The 14,722-nt window shown below is 58.9% G+C and overlaps 5 protein-coding genes across 5 annotated transcripts; 2 read left to right on the forward strand and 3 right to left on the reverse strand.

Annotated features, from left to right (window-relative positions):
- The first annotated feature begins 176 nt into the window (after window positions 1-176).
- On the forward strand, window positions 177-3,049 carry B0H64DRAFT_352956 (exocyst complex component Sec10-like protein). Its single transcript, XM_062801502.1, has 2 exons — window positions 177-578; window positions 662-3,049. The coding sequence occupies exons 1-2, from the start codon at window positions 380-382 to the stop codon at window positions 3,031-3,033; spliced, it is 2,571 nt and encodes an 856-aa protein (XP_062664650.1). The 5' UTR covers window positions 177-379; the 3' UTR covers window positions 3,034-3,049.
- On the reverse strand, window positions 3,050-6,836 carry B0H64DRAFT_382709 (RNB domain-containing protein). Its single transcript, XM_062802894.1, has one exon. It carries the CDS (start codon window positions 6,721-6,723, stop codon window positions 3,490-3,492), a length of 3,234 nt encoding a protein of 1,077 aa, XP_062664651.1. The 5' UTR covers window positions 6,724-6,836; the 3' UTR covers window positions 3,050-3,489.
- A 1,560-nt stretch (window positions 6,837-8,396) lies between these two features.
- B0H64DRAFT_471109 (exo-beta-1,3-glucanase) lies at window positions 8,397-10,713 on the forward strand. Its single transcript, XM_062807860.1, has 2 exons — window positions 8,397-8,816; window positions 8,896-10,713. Exons 1-2 carry the CDS (start codon window positions 8,639-8,641, stop codon window positions 10,323-10,325), a joined length of 1,608 nt encoding a protein of 535 aa, XP_062664652.1. The 5' UTR covers window positions 8,397-8,638; the 3' UTR covers window positions 10,326-10,713.
- A 500-nt stretch (window positions 10,714-11,213) lies between these two features.
- B0H64DRAFT_31922 (uncharacterized protein) lies at window positions 11,214-11,994 on the reverse strand. The gene has a single exon (XM_062800419.1). The coding sequence runs from the start codon at window positions 11,737-11,739 to the stop codon at window positions 11,245-11,247; it is 495 nt and encodes a 164-aa protein (XP_062664653.1). The 5' UTR covers window positions 11,740-11,994; the 3' UTR covers window positions 11,214-11,244.
- Window positions 11,995-12,249: 255 nt separating this feature from the next.
- B0H64DRAFT_438244 (WD40-repeat-containing domain protein) lies at window positions 12,250-14,489 on the reverse strand (the record flags this gene model as incomplete). Its single annotated transcript, XM_062806327.1, has 3 exons — window positions 12,250-13,413; window positions 13,478-14,004; window positions 14,093-14,489. 3 exons carry the CDS (start codon window positions 14,487-14,489, stop codon window positions 12,250-12,252), a joined length of 2,088 nt encoding a protein of 695 aa, XP_062664654.1.
- Between the last annotated feature and the right edge of the window lie 233 nt (window positions 14,490-14,722).

Consider the following 14,722-nt stretch of genomic DNA (forward strand, 5'->3'; position numbering starts at 1 on the left):
CAATGTCGTATTACAGGCTCCTGCCATCCCTGTTGTCATCTGCTGGTGCTGACTCGAGGCGTATTTACCGTATCAAACTCCAGCAGCCAAGCCTAAAAATTCAGGGAATGACGGCATCCATGTGGCTCGATTTCTCGAGATGGATGGCACTGAGCTCCCCCACTGGAATCGACCACTAACATCCCCGCGACTTGTCTGACCCCTGCCCGCCGCTCATAGCAGCACGGCACCGAGTCCCCGCCAGCCATCACGAAATAGCATTTCCAGTATCCCCCAACCGTCCGAGGTTCGCCATCCCGATTCGGCATCCGAAAACTACACGCGAACGAGGGCCGATCCCCATGCACGCCCGAGAGAGGTGACGACAACAGGTGTGGCCATGGAACGCGACGGGTCCAGCGCTTCGAGGCCCCTCTTCCCCCAGGGACCCAGTTTCACCCTCGACGACTTCTCCAACAAGGACTTCATCGTCGGCGATTTTGTTGACTCGCTCGCCGAGGCTGCTATCCCCGTGAGCCGCCGTTCCGGTCCGGCGCATCATGCCTTTGATCCAAAACCGTTGATTAGGGGATTCGAGAGTGAGGCCCCGCGTTCTCTATCTGCGTGCCAACTACGCTGTCTCCGGTTTGGGCCTTGTGACATCTAACATTCCTGTCCGCAGACGCCCTGGGGCGGTTAAGTGCACTCTCGGAGGAGCTTCAGGAAAAAGAGTCGGAACTTCTCTCGCAAGTTCGCCGTGCCGAGATTCAACATGACCAGACTCTCGAGACCCTGGGTCGCAAGCTCGATCAGTCCATGGATCAATTCGAAGCCCTCGATTTAACCCTCAATAATCCGGGCACGACCGCCAATGGGAACAGCCGCGCAGATGGTGGAGGGAATATTGCCGTCCAAATCGGCGAGAAACTCGAGGAGCTCGACAGGAAACGGAGGAAAGCGCAGGACGCCAACTTCCTGATCCAGTGCTGGATGGAGGTGATGGAGACGGGCCAGCTGACGTCGCTCGAGGAAATACAGCGCCAGGGGGGCGCCGAGAACAAGGTGCGATGCGCCGTCATTGCACGCCAGTTGATGCGCATCAGCCAGCGTCTCGACCTAGCATCATGGGGCCAGTCGACCAACGGGTTTCGGGGTAATGGGGTGACCAACGGTGTCACGGGTACGAACCGGCGCCACAACACGAGGGAAGCTCTCGAGAAGTTCTCGGAGCTGTTGGAGCAGGATCTGCTCAAGCAGTTCAACAACAGCTACCGCCGCCAGAACTTTGACGATATGATGGAGTGCGCAAGGGTGCTCCACGACTTCAACGGTGGCGCCAGTGTCATCGCTGCCTTTGTCAACCAGCACCAGTTCTTCATCGACCGAGACCAGCTCATCACAGATGAGGTCACTACCGATGGGGAGACGTGGGATCAGCTTGCCGACCCCGACTCGGACCCGCCAGGGGTCGAGCCCAGCCTGCAATCGCTCGTCGACGAAGTCAAGATTGTCATGCAGGAAGAGTCCTTCATCATTAAGAGGGCATTTCCATACTACGAAACCGTCCTGATAAAATTCATACAGCGCGTCTTCCAGCAATCCATCCAGCAGAGGTTGGAAATGGTCCTAGACAAGGCGACCACCATCTCGAGCCTGGCGTTCCTCCGCTCGTTACATTCATCGCGCGCATACATTAGCGCCCTGGTCGAGGACCTCAAAACCCACGGCCTGACCGAACACCCCGAGCCCTGTTCGGCACAAATATCCCAGACACTGGACCAGCAGTTGGAAGAGTTGTTCGTCCCGTATCTGATCGGCAACTCGTACATTGACCGCGAGCGGCGGAGCCTGGAAGAAATGTACAACTCGCTGCTCTTCAAGTTTACCATCTACCACTCAAGACGAAAGAAGACACCGACCGGGTTCATGGCTGCCATCGCCCAGCAAGGCACGCAGCTTATTGCGTCGGCGAAGGACGCCTACATGGAACGGTTGGACTCGTCGGATCTCACACCCACCCAGAAGCGGATCATGCTTCGGGTCGCCGGCGTGCAAGACAACAGCAGCAACAAGAACGACATCGAGGTGTCGGAACAGGACGGTATCCTCAGTGTCGCCTACGCTAAGCGCATGATCGGCTGGCTAGCCGAGAGCGTTCGCCGCACCCTCGAGATGGGCTCGGCTAGCGAGACGCCCAAGGACGTCAACGTCCTCCTTAACCTACTCCTCACAACAATGGGCCAGGTTTATGTCGAAACCGCCCTCGACGCGGCCCTCGACCAGGCCACATCCCAAGAAAACTCGAAATCCGAACCCGACCTCTCCTACCTACCCAACCTCCGCCCGGCCGTCACCATCACCAACCTCATGTCCCGCTTCATCACCACCGTCCTGATCCGCCTCGCCGAGGCCAACACCACGGTTCGCCGCAGCATGGAAGCCCAGTCCAAGATGGCCATCGAGGCCACCGAGCGCAAAGCCAACGCCGTCATCAAGTCCACCCTAGACGTCGCCCTCAACTGGACCACCAAGCTCCTCGCACAACAGAAAAAGCCCGACTTCCGCCCCAAAGACAACGACCTCGAAGGGGTAGTCGAGGCCCTGCAAACGCCGACCTGCCAGGCCATCACCACCTTCCTGGCCTCCAAAGTCGCGGCCGCCGCCCGCCAGGCCGTCGACGGCCACAACCTGGAGCTGTTCTCGTCCGAGCTCGCCCTCGCCGTGCACCGCCTGCTGTTCGAGCACTTCAAGAAGTTCCAGGTCAACGCCACCGGCGGCCTCATGGTCACCAAGGACATCGCCAAGTATGTGTCGACTGTCAAGGACTGGCCCCTCACCAAGGAGGTCGAGCTCGGCCTCGAGCTGCTCACCGAGGTCGGCTACCTGTTCATCATCGGGCCCGAGGCCCTCAAGGAGCGCTCCCGCAACCTGGCTGCCGGCTCCGCGGGTGCGGGTGGCGGGAAGCGGCTGGGGAAGGCCGACTTTAAGGCGTTTGTGCAAAAGCGGGAGGACTCGTCGAGTGCGGGTGTGCAGGGTGTTTTGGCGGGGTTGTAAATATGAAAAAAAGGGGTGGGAGGTCACGGTGGGGAGGGAGGGAGGCAGGGCTGTTGTTCAAAACGGCTTTTCTTGTTTATGGGCTGGGTGGGTTGCAGCTATGTATGTAGTGCTGCCTATCGTGTGGTGGTTACCTGTTGGGTTGCTTGTTGAATGATACCAGTGTGCTTCGTTGGCCGCATGTTGCTCTTGGCCGCGGATTCGAGAGTGTTGGTCTAGTGAACGTCAGATCTGGTATTCATTACTCCGTGTATGCGATATATTTTACACCTCTTTCTAATCGTACAGGGACTGGTAGCCCCAGTTTTGGTTTCGTTTCCATCGTACATGGACAGTACAGCTTATCTTCGTCCGAGGCTGGGGACCCGAGGAAGCCTCAGGCGTGGTGGGAGCATCCCAATCACGCTTTCTTAACCCTTTGCTGTCCACTCCCGTTCTATCCGCATACATGCCCCTCTAGATCTTCTTCAAAAGCCTCACATAAATCTTGTTCGCATGCACATTCACATTCGCCAGCTCCACCTCGAACACATCGCCGGTTTTCACATCGCCGACCCTCGCGACGCCCTTCATATCCGCCAGCTCAACGAGAGCCAGCTGGTCGAACCAGTCGATCCGCCCCTTGAGGGAGCGCCCGGCGGTGACATCCGAGACGGTGAAGCGGAACGACTTGGGCAGCGGCGGCGACCCGGCCGAGGTGTCTCCGAAGCGCCACGCGCGCACCAGCGCCTGCAGGATCCACTGGCTGTTGCCGTCGACGTTGTCGATCAGCTTGCCGTGGCGCTCGCGGATGCGCAGGCGCGGGAGCACGGTGTCGTCGAGCTGCTTCTTGGAGAAGGGGAGGAAGGCGAGGGGTTCCTTCTTTGATGTCTTGCCGTCGGCCGAGGGAGCGGCGGCCTCGTTGCCGATGTTGCCGGCCACAAACTTTCTGACGGCGAGAGACTGGTCGCGGCGATGCTCTTCCAGGATAGCGGCCTCGATCTGCCAGTGCACGAGCAGATCGGGATAGCGGCGGAGCGGGGATGTTACTTTGGTGTACAGGTCCAGGCCCATGGACAGGTTGGAAGCCGGGGTGGTTGAGATGTCGTAGCCACCCACGAGGCTGCGTAGCGTGTGCCAGTCTTCGGCCGGCGGGTTCTTGCCAGCCGCCAGCTGGGGGTGGAAAACATCGCGGTTGAACGCCCGCAGCGCGTCCGAGTTCTGGCCGGCAAGCAGTTGCAGGCGGTAGGGGATGGGGATTTCCCGCTCGTAGCACCACCGAGCGCCAACTTCACCAGCCAGCTGCATCAAACTGCTGACAAGGGAGTTGCCTTGGCCACCGTATACGACACGAATGTACGGGTCACCGCTGTAGAATGCCGAATTGCCGTTGGTTGCCCCCGGCGTAACCCCATCTAGGGAGACCACAGCCTTTGGTTTAGGTAGGAAGGCGGGGGTGGCTCCATTGTCCAGGCGAACGCGCTGAATAGCCCCGGCTAGCTTTGATAGCGTCTTGAGTTCACTTGTTTGCCCTCTTGATAAACCCCCAGGGGTGGTCATCCTTCTCACCGGCGAAGCATCCTCAACCGGGCGAGTCCCGACTTCGAGAACATCAGGTCGCAAAGCTGACGGGTCAGCGTCGCCCACAACTGAGGACACGTCCTCGGGGGTGATGTAGACGACATCTCGCAAAATCCCGGGTGTTATCTTGCTATCGAGTAGACGGCCGCTCTCGTCGACTCGAGCGCTGAAGGTGAGGGTAGGTTGGTTGGGGCCTAGGGAAAAGGTATCTCGGACGTCGTCGCGGTCAAGCATGCGTTGGTAGAAGCCGGCCAAATAGCTAGTTTGCGCTTTCAAGGCCCCTTGCTTGGCGATTTCGTGGTCGGGGGAGATGCGGGAGGCCGGGTCAGCGACGTGGATGTGGATCCAATACTCCCCGTTGCCCAAGGCTTCGAGCGAGATTCCGTCGTCGACGTCGAGTGTGTCGGCCGCGTCTATGCAGTAAACCGTCGAGCGAGCGAAATCCTGCCGAAGCTCGGCAAGCCGGTCTGGGCCAAGCTCAGCAACCGCGGCTTCAGATGCCGTGTGCGGCAGAAGACCGATGTGCCGGTCGAGCTTTTGCTCCGGGAGGCGCAGAGCATGGCGGGCGCTGACGTCCCAGGGTGGAATCCAACCTATCTCCTGCAAGAAGGTCCAGCCGGTAGTACTGTCGAGCATGGCATCGTCATAGCGGCCGACGGCTCGCAAGACAGAGGCCCCGATCCAATGGTAACGCGAGCCAGAACGCAACCCGTCCGTTGCCGCCCAATGCTCCATGAATTTGAGGATGGCGAGACTAGTTTCGGTCCAGACAGGGACCTCCAGCGTAGAAGGCGCGGAACCGCGTTGCTCCGACGGCCCTATCATACCATACGGCGACCACTTACGGTCTTTGCGAACCTGGTCGATCATGTCGCGAGCCTGCTTCAGAAAAGCAGTGAACTTGGCTGGAGTCGGTGCAGAACGGCCCTTGTCGGACCCGCTCTGGCCACCAATATATTCGTAATAACCACGGACAAGTTGCTCGATTCGGGTGACGTTTTGCTGGACTTCGGCCGAGTGGAAGGCAAACATGTAGGATTCGCCGTGGCGGGCTCCTCGGTCGAGAGGGCGGAAAGCGACGTCGCCGGCATCGAGGACGGAATAGACGGCGTACAAAGCCTCGGGGGGAAAGGCCCCCTTGTTCCGCTTGAGGCTGAGAGGAAGCAGCGCGTCGGCAATCTCCCTTAGGCTGAGCAGCCTCTCCTCCTTCCCGAGTTGCTTATCGGCGAGACTCAGTCTCTCGACATAGGTCTGGTGGATGTTGCGCGAAGCAACCTGGAATTTGTGCATCTTGCGAATCAGCGAGGCAGCAAGGTCGCGGGAGGGGCCGATGTCCTGGAGAGCGTTGAGCTCAATGCTAGAGGGCGACAGCGAAGGAATGGCCTCCACAACGGCGTGTAGCTCGGCGGGGTCATCGATGAAGTTCTTGACGACGAAACCGGTGCGGAGGGATCGGCTTGTGAACCACTTGCCATTATTGGCGTAGAAGTGGTGGTAGCCTTCAAAAACACCTAAGCAGATAGCTAGAAGGCGGATCTTCCACGATTCCGAGCTGACTTCGACAAGATCCCCAGCCTGAAGCACGGGGCCGCTCTGGCTCAGGTCGACCATGTCGGCGGCATCGAAGTGCGCCCTTGTGGCCTCGTCATCCATTGTGGCGACATCTAGGCTAAACCCAACCTCGCCCCGGGCCTTGGTGAATATGTTGCCGACTCTGCCATCGGTGGGTTCATCGGAGGGAATGGCCGCGGGGCGACCCGGGTTTTGGGCCTCCCATATCCTAAGCTGCTCCCGGATGTTGCTCTGCTCGGAAGATGAACGGAGGGTGCGGGCCCTGTTTGCCCAGTCTAATGTCAAATCGGCAGGGGGATCAGAAGCCGTCTCAGACACCGTTGCGGAAGCCGGAGATTCGGTAGACACGGATCGGGACTGCGACCGGTCGGGGTGGGCAAGGTGGGGGAGATATCGGTGTCGAAGCAACACCGGTGCTCCTCGGGCGGGCGTTGTCGATGCCAATGCCGAAAACGCTGCGGTCGCCGATGGAGTTCGCCGTGGAAGTAGTGCCCTCTCTGCTGGTCTCAGAGAGAGACACCTCCAGCAGACATAGTTCTGGCTGCTGCGTCGCATCATCTTCACTCTCGGCACCTGGGTAGGTAGGTCCCTTGGGGTTAGGTATGCAAAAACGGCGGACCACCATGGACGGAATACGCCGCTAACCAATGGCGCTGAAAATTTCTCGGTGTGCGCGTTGCAGTTCCAGCTCCCCCACTAAAACGCGCCCTCAGGTGATTCGACACGTTGGGCTCTTGGCGGGCATCTCGCAGCCCTAACCCTTGCCTGCACATTCCATACACAGTCTTCCCCGGAGTGCCCAACACTGAAAGCCACGGAACGTGCCAGCCTGCCAAGTTCACTCGCAGTCATTTCTGCCGGGCTCGATCTGAGCCTTGCTGGGCCTGGACCGCACTCCCCGGCTCGACCATCGTATCCAAAAAGGGGTTCGATTCTCGTCAATGATCTGCGCCGTCTCGATCCGTCTCTCGATCTGTGCATTGACTGACGCCAGGAGATGCAACCGTCTTTCTGGATGATGATCAGCGTTTTAGCGTTGTGAATGCAAAGACGGGCATTTCAGTGCCGACATTTCGCGGTGAAGATTGCGCTCCAGGAGTCCACTTCTCTCGAGTCTTCTTCAGCACGAGACCGGGGGTGCGTGGTCTGGGAGTCTGGGTCTGGCGGCTGGCGAGTCTGGCTCTCTGGGTCGTCAAACGTTGCACGGTTCCTTGCATGGATGCCCAGGTGGTTCCTGAATTTGGGCCCACAGCCAACTCAGCTGCAGGTACGAGGTCCCCACACCTCTCTCGTCCATTTCCCGACTGCGTTTCCGACTTTGGTTGCATCTCCGGTTGCCGTTGGCCGGGATTGCTGCTTGGCCTGTTCAGGCAAAGCTGGTTGGGATAAGATTGGAGGCATTGGCAACAGCAAACAAACACGACGTCTTTGTTTCCTGGGCAGCGGAACGGTAAATGAAACCCCTCTCTCAATCTGTAGGCTGGGAAGATTCGAGAGAAACGGGTGTGGTGGTGGTTCTGTACCAACTGGTGACAATTTAACGTTAGCTAATATCGCTTATTTCATTTCCCTCACCGGCGCCGCAGCCACTCACCGCGCACGCTTTTCTTGCCGGTTCCGACCACCTGCGCTTAGTGTCGAATCGGGGGCTTGGACTTGGACAGTGTGCGAGGGAAGCTGTTGTCGCGGCCTCACTCTCCCTTCTGTCAGAATTGCAACCTCCTTTTTAATCATGGCTGCCCTCCATTCCCAATTTGCCAACAATGTGCCACATCAGATGAACCAACAATCTTGGGATAGCGCTAACTAACGCAAGCTTGACGGATCCCAGGTCCTCGGGGATGCAGCTATGCCGGGGACCAGGCACACTGCAGGAGTTAGCGCCCAAGTTGAAGAAAATAAAAACGGTACTTCGTAACAACAATGGATCCATGCCCGAGTCGTGTTGATCGGTGAAGACAGGAGGGTGTTTTGCACAGGCCGCGAGAGGAATCCGCCCTAGCCGTCCCCCCCTTCGGTGGTTTCCAGGCGTGAGGCGACAACGTTTTCTCGGCGAAGTGACCCTGCTAATGAGGGACCCACATCCGAGTTCAGGGGGTCCCACCACTCGCCAACCCGAGCACACCGCCAGCGTTGGAGCTGGTCTGCAGCTTGATTCGGCAGACCCCGGCATCCTCAGGGCGCAATCCCCAGTGCGCCAAGGAGCAGGCCCCGGCGACTGCATTCGTACTAATTACCGCCCTCTCTCCCGTTTCCACCGATTTGTTTCTTTGCTTCCCCCCTTTCCCCCGGATTGTCAATGGTGATATAGTCGCGCTCGAGAGCATCAATTCGTGCTTTCGTCGTTCGTTACTTTCCATTCCACACCACCGCTTCACTCCTTTAGCGGGCATTCGTTACCCAGGACGCCAGGACAACAACAAAAACAAAGAAAACCCGACTTTATTTCTAATCGGTGCATTCGGAATTCAAGATGAAGGCAACTGTTGTGGCCGCTGCTGCGGCGATCCTCGCCGGTGGCGCCAGCGCCAGCCGTGCCCATGGCCACCGCCACGCGCACGCTCTGTTCGAGAAGAGGGGCGAGGCCGCCGACGAGGTCTGCACTCCGGGCTGCAGCACCATCTACTCCACCATCACCGGTGAAATCACCCGTATGTGTTGCCCCGTAGGCGAAGCGGAAGAAGAGAAAGACGCGCAAGGATAGACAGATGTGCTAACACAACCATGCAGTCCTCCCTCCCGCCCCCACGAGCACCTCGGTCGCACCCGAGCCCACCACGACCGGCCCCATCACGGTGCCCACGCCGATCCCCCAGACCTGCCCGACCCCGGGTACCTACACCTTCCCCGCGACGACCATCGTGGTGACGGAGACCACCACCGTCTGCGGCGGCACTCCCACCGAGGTCCCTAGCGGCACCCACACCCTCGGTGGTGTGACCACTGTCGTCGAGACCGCCACCACGGTTGTCTGCCCTGTGGCCACGACCGAGACCCAGGATGGCGTTGTCACCAGCGTCATCAAGACCACCACCTTCGTCTGCCCCTCGGCCGGCACCTACACGATCGCCCCGATCACAACCGTCGTGCCCACCGCCACCACGGTTGTCGTTCCCGTCGTGGAGACCTACTGCCCGGGCACCTACACCGCCCCTGCCGTTGTCACCACCGTCACCGAGACCAACGTGGTTGTCTACTGCCCGTTCACCTCGGAGAACCCCGAGCCCACCCTCCCCCCTGCTCCCACCTCCACCCCCGAGGAGCCCAAGCCCGAGCCCCCGGTTGAGACTGAGACTCCCACCCCGTCTCCGTCTCCCTCCCCGTCCCCTATCCCGGGCCCTGGCCTCGGTAGCAGCGGTAAGCTGTGGGCCATGACCTACACTCCGTTCGCTGAGACCGCCGACGGTGGCTGCAAGAGCGCCGAACAGGTCATGGAGGATGTTGGCAAGATCGCCACCGCTGGCTTCACCACCCTCCGTGTCTACTCGACCGACTGCGACACCCTCCCCAACGTTGGTGCCGCCGCTCGTGCCCACGGTCTCCGCCTCATCGTCGGCCTTTTCGTCGGCCAGGTTGGCTGCGACAACGGCAACCCGTCGATCAATGAGCAGATCGAAGCCCTCAAGGAGTGGAAGGAGTGGGATCTCGTCGACCTTTGCGTCGTCGGTAACGAGGCCCTGTTCAACGGCTTCTGCTCCGTCTCCGAGCTTACCAGCCTGATTGGTCGCACCAAGTCGGAGCTCGCCAAGGTCGGCTACAACGGCCCCTTCACCACCACCGATGTTGTTTCCGCCTGGACTGACAACGACGTCTCGTCCATCTGCGAGGCCATTGACGTCGTCGCCACCAACGCCCACGCCTACTTCAACTCGGCCACCGACCCCTCCGACGCCGGCAAGTTCGTCGCTGGCCAGCTGTCCATCGTCGAGAAGGTCTGCGGCAAGCCCGGCTACGTGATGGAGACCGGCTGGCCCTCGGCCGGTAAGTGCAACGGCATCGCCTGCGCCGGCGAGGCCGAGCAGCGCGCCGCCATCGAGTCCATTGAGCGCGAGCTTGGCAACAAGGTCGTCTTCTTCTCCTTCCGCGACGATGCCTGGAAGCAGCCCGGTGACTGCAACTGCGAGCAGCACTGGGGGTGCGCTAGCGTCTGGGGTCTCTAAGTTTCTTAACTTGATCGTGGTCCGCGGGTTTCTCCCATCCGCGGCCAGCTCGTCTGCCTCAATCTTCTGAATATATAAAAACATGTTCAGCTGCCAGCTACCCTCGTCCCTGATCTAAGCGTGTATATATCCTACCATATCCCCTATTGTTGGACTGCAAGCGAACATATACATCCTTACCGGGCGAGAGCAATGACAAAAGGCTGCAGTTGGCACCCACAGACGCTCAGGGCAGTGTGATGGTGTCTTGTCTGGCAGAAGAGTTTATGATGTCGGCTATGATTGATTTGACCGGGTTTCATTGCGTTTCCCATTCATAATGTTGTAATTTATTAAACCTAGTGTTCACGTTTCGATCAATTGTCGGGAACAAGTCCCCTTCGTCCATAAAACACTGCTGGCTCGCTCTGTGCCCAACCACCAACCTTGCAATGGAAGTTCTCCCCAACCACACCCTCTGCCTCCCACCCTTCACTAACTATCCCGTTGTTCGTCCTTCGAACGCAAATCACGCCCCGGCAGCATCGGTCAAACCAAGTTTTCCATGTCGGCCCGCCAACTCACTGCTCACATGTCTGTGTGACAGTGACACGAAACACCAAGCTGACAGACACTCAAGACCCGTCAGTTCTAAAAGGGTCCCCACGTGGTCGTGCAACACAGTACCCGTCCATCTCTCGTACGACGCATCACGAACACGAACGACCCACGGATTTGTCGAGGGGGTTGGACAGCGGATCGGGCCCCTCTTTCTTCCCTTGCTTCCAGAACCGCGGGAGACCTGGCGGGCAGGTCAGGGGTTGGGATGTGTACATTGCCCCCTATTTTACGTGGTGGTTTGTCTGGGGAGGGTTTGAGGTAATGGGAGTTGAAATCACTCAGTGTTCGAGATGAAAAACCTAAGACTAATCAACATGTCTCATGCTGTCTTATTCCCCTTTCTGTGTTGGGGGGGATGAGAGATTGCCGTTTTGTAGCTTGGGAGTGACAGACCCGGAGTAGTGACTCGGCGAGAAGGCCGTTCGTCACACAAAAAGCCGGCGCCCGAGTCGGTGTCACAACTCCCATGGCTTCCATAACCAACCCATTTCATCTTGTGGTACCACATAACCGACACTGACACGCGACTTATGCAGGAACTCAAATCATTGCCCGAAAAGCCGGGCCGCCGCCGTGTTGAAAGAGGAGCTGTCCTAAACTCTGTAGAATACAAGCCCATACCAAGAAACGACGCCGAAATCGAAGCGAGGTAAAAACAGAGGCAGATTCGTATACAGTGCCCCAACGTAAATGTTGTGATATATATATCCCCCACGTACTCAATCATAAACGTAAACGTAAAGTCTCCAAGAGTCGACCCGCGAGTCCTCATATCCAAACTCCACTCATTTGGGGCGTAAACGTGGCCGTTCATCGTTGCCCCAACTCCAGACCCCTCAGAAACGCCTTAGTAACGAATGTTGAATCCCCTGCGTTTCTGGGGTGGCCTGTAACCAGCCCGACGCGGCCATCGAACCCCATAACCCCTGGTATCTGCCGTCCCATGTCGACCATAAAGAAGAAGCGTTGGGCTAGCTGATAAAACCCAACAACAAAGGCTCCGCCAAACCTCCTCTTGTATCCAAAAAGGCAGTAGCCCTGGGTTGTATATATATGTGATATCGTTTACCATGACCTCTCTGTCATCCCTCCGTCGTCATGAGCCGTATGGTCTCAAGCCAGACTTCGTTGCGATCGTTGCTCGGCCAAACACGTTCCGATCAATACCCGCATCGTCCGGGATCGAAGCACCCTAGGTAGGGCCAGCTTCGACTTTTTTGGCACGCAGCGTTTGGCTGCTTGGCCGCTTCACCGCACCAAGTGTTCGAACCGGCTGCCGGCTTGCCCTCGAGATGGTTCACTCGCGTCACAAAGACCACCCCCCTCAGAACGGGTCCATGTCCGCATGAGCAGCGGCGCGCCGCCGGCTCCTGCTCACGTGCCTCTCCTTGGTGAACATGGACCGCGGCCAGTCATCAGTGACGGGCTCAGCCTCCGAATTCCACGTGAAATCGCCCCCTTGGCCGCCGCACCGCTCCAGCTGCAGGACCCCTCCGCGGGCGCGGTCGCAGCACAGCACCATGAGGTCCTGGCCGCCGTTCTCGAACGAGATGCCGCCGAGCTCGCCGAAGACGTCGACCGTCTGCTTGGAGCGGAAGGTCTGGGCGTCGATGACGTTGACGAAGTCGGCCTCCTCGGCGGCCACGAGGACCCGCTTCCCGCTGCCGATGGGCGAGAAGCGCAGGCTGCGCGCGCCGGCCATCTCGCTGCGTATGGTGCACACCGGCGCCGCGTTGCCCGCGCTGTCGGTGAACCGCCGGGCGTCCCATATCTTGACCGTCTTGTCCTGGAACGCCGTGGCGATGGTCCACCCATCGTCGGCCCAGTCGCAGGCGAAGCCGTAGTCGCGGTGGCCGGATAACCTTTGCAAAACGTCCGGTTGGCCGTCTGGGCGTGATGACTCGGCGGCCGTGATGATCACGTCGAGGCTGTCCCCCACCATGACGCGGAGCCGTCCGTCGGGCGACAGGGCGGCACAGTTGGGCGCGAAGTCGTGCGTCTCTTCCGACACCCAGGTCTCGGTGGTAAGATCCAAGACACGGAAGCAGTTATCGTTGGATGCAAAATCGGCTCGCGGAGCCGAGGAGATCCGGGCTTGGTGGACGGCCACATGGTTCGTGATGCCGCTGATGCTGCTGGTGATGACGCCCTCGTGGCAAGGGGTATTTTCTGGTTCACACGAGTCTAGATAGCGAAGCATGTATTCACCACTAAACCCACCTGCGACTAAAACGCCGTGACCAGCGGCCAGGGTCGATATCTGGGAAGCAGGGGCGTCGCTGAGTTCCATGATGGCGCGGCCGTGGCCGGACATGGGATTGAACTGCTGGACGGTGCCGAGGGCGGGATAGAAGACGCGCGAACGCGAGGTGCTTGCGAAGACGTTGCGCAGTTGGAAGTGCGACAAGTGAATGTTCCGCTTGATGTCCATGCGCCGAAACCGGAAGAAGCTCTCGCTACGTGGGAGAGCAGCGTCTGGGAGGTTCGGCTGTGACACGAATGAGTCTCTTCCTCTGTAAAGTTAAACAACTAAAATAGCCCGTTGTACTCACCGTCCACCTATCCGAGCCTGGTATGTTCACGTAGTTGCTGTATGTTAGTAACCGGCGCTCTCGGGCATCCCTTCTTGTGACACCGATATCCTCCCAATCAACCCCCTGGAAATCGCACAGATCCCCCTCGAGATCGTCATACTCGATCGATTCATCCTCGGAGGACTGGAGCAAGTTGACTCTGGCGGGCCAGGGACAGCTCCCCCGAGCCATGCCTTGAAGGATCCGGCTCTGACGTGCCCAGTGGTGAAGAAACTCGGCCAGGCCGTCGTTTGACGGACCGATGGTGGCAGGGTTTGGGTTCGAAAAGGAGAGTGCGTGTGCCCAGGTGGCCTCGGGTGTAAGTTGTTCCCAGCTAACGAATGGCGCCGTGCTCACGAAGGTTGCGGCCTGGGTATGGGCCTCCAGTGCTGCCGCTTGCGCGTCGGCGGCCATATTTGAATCGGGAATGATATCAAATTCTGGATCAAATCCTAGATCATCGCCACTGTTCGCAATCCATGGGTACCCAGCCTCGATATCCACCTCTGCGGGATCATTCATATCCACGTCGTCGGCGAGGAGCTGGGTGGCCATATGGTCCACCAATGGTGCGCCAGCGTCATCGGACATTACCCTCGTCGTCCGAGAGGTAGGTACCCGGGTCTTGGTAGTAGAGAGATTCGTGAGCGAGGGAATGTTGATGGTGGATTGGGCAGTGATGGTGGTCCGGGTTGTAGAAGCTCTCTTCGTCCTCTTCGTCGTCGGCGTCGTCGGCGTCGTCATTATCGTCCTCTTCCTGCTCCTCCTCTTCATCCTCCTGCTCATCGTCCAGTCTGTCGATTTGATCCTGACCCTCGTCGTCGGCGTCGTCGAGGGTATAAACCATCACCTCGTTTCCATCACCGCCATTGTCCTCGTGAGCGGGAGTTGCCTGTGTAGAAGCGGCCAGGGATGCGTTGGTGAGGGGCCCGAGTCTGCGGGACACGTCGTGCGGGGAGGAACCCACAGGTAGAGGTGCCATGATCGGCATGATGGATGGCTAGTGAGAAATAAGTGTTATGATGCGGTGAGATGGGCGGCGGCCGGCCCTCGGGGCTGCATCGGCTCGACGGCGTGTGTTCTTGCTTCACTCTCACTCTCACCCTCCCACGCGTCTGTTCGGTTTTGTGTCTCAGAGACAGTTCGCTCTTCTTTTTTTTTTCTTTTTTTGGTTGATCGGCAAGATGCCCTGGGCGGGTCCAGGTGCAGTCGGTAAGGGCTAGT

This window comes from Chaetomium fimeti (genome assembly GCF_033439085.1).
Source record: "Chaetomium fimeti strain CBS 168.71 chromosome Unknown B0H64scaffold_1, whole genome shotgun sequence".
Classification (NCBI taxonomy): domain Eukaryota; kingdom Fungi; phylum Ascomycota; class Sordariomycetes; order Sordariales; family Chaetomiaceae; genus Chaetomium; species Chaetomium fimeti.

Bases quoted from the DNA above. Each gene is read 5' to 3' on its own strand.
- B0H64DRAFT_352956 (XM_062801502.1), top strand. From the start codon at position 380: ATGGAACGCGACGGGTCCAGCGCTTCGAGGCCCCTCTTCCCCCAGGGA. The intron at 579-661 runs GTGAGGCCCCGC...TCCTGTCCGCAG, and splicing joins GTTGATTAGGGGATTCGAGA to ACGCCCTGGGGCGGTTAAGT.
- B0H64DRAFT_382709 (XM_062802894.1), bottom strand. From the start codon at position 6,723: ATGATGCGACGCAGCAGCCAGAACTATGTCTGCTGGAGGTGTCTCTCT.
- B0H64DRAFT_471109 (XM_062807860.1), top strand. From the start codon at position 8,639: ATGAAGGCAACTGTTGTGGCCGCTGCTGCGGCGATCCTCGCCGGTGGC. The intron at 8,817-8,895 runs GTATGTGTTGCC...ACAACCATGCAG, and splicing joins CATCACCGGTGAAATCACCC to TCCTCCCTCCCGCCCCCACG.
- B0H64DRAFT_31922 (XM_062800419.1), bottom strand. From the start codon at position 11,739: ATGAACGGCCACGTTTACGCCCCAAATGAGTGGAGTTTGGATATGAGG.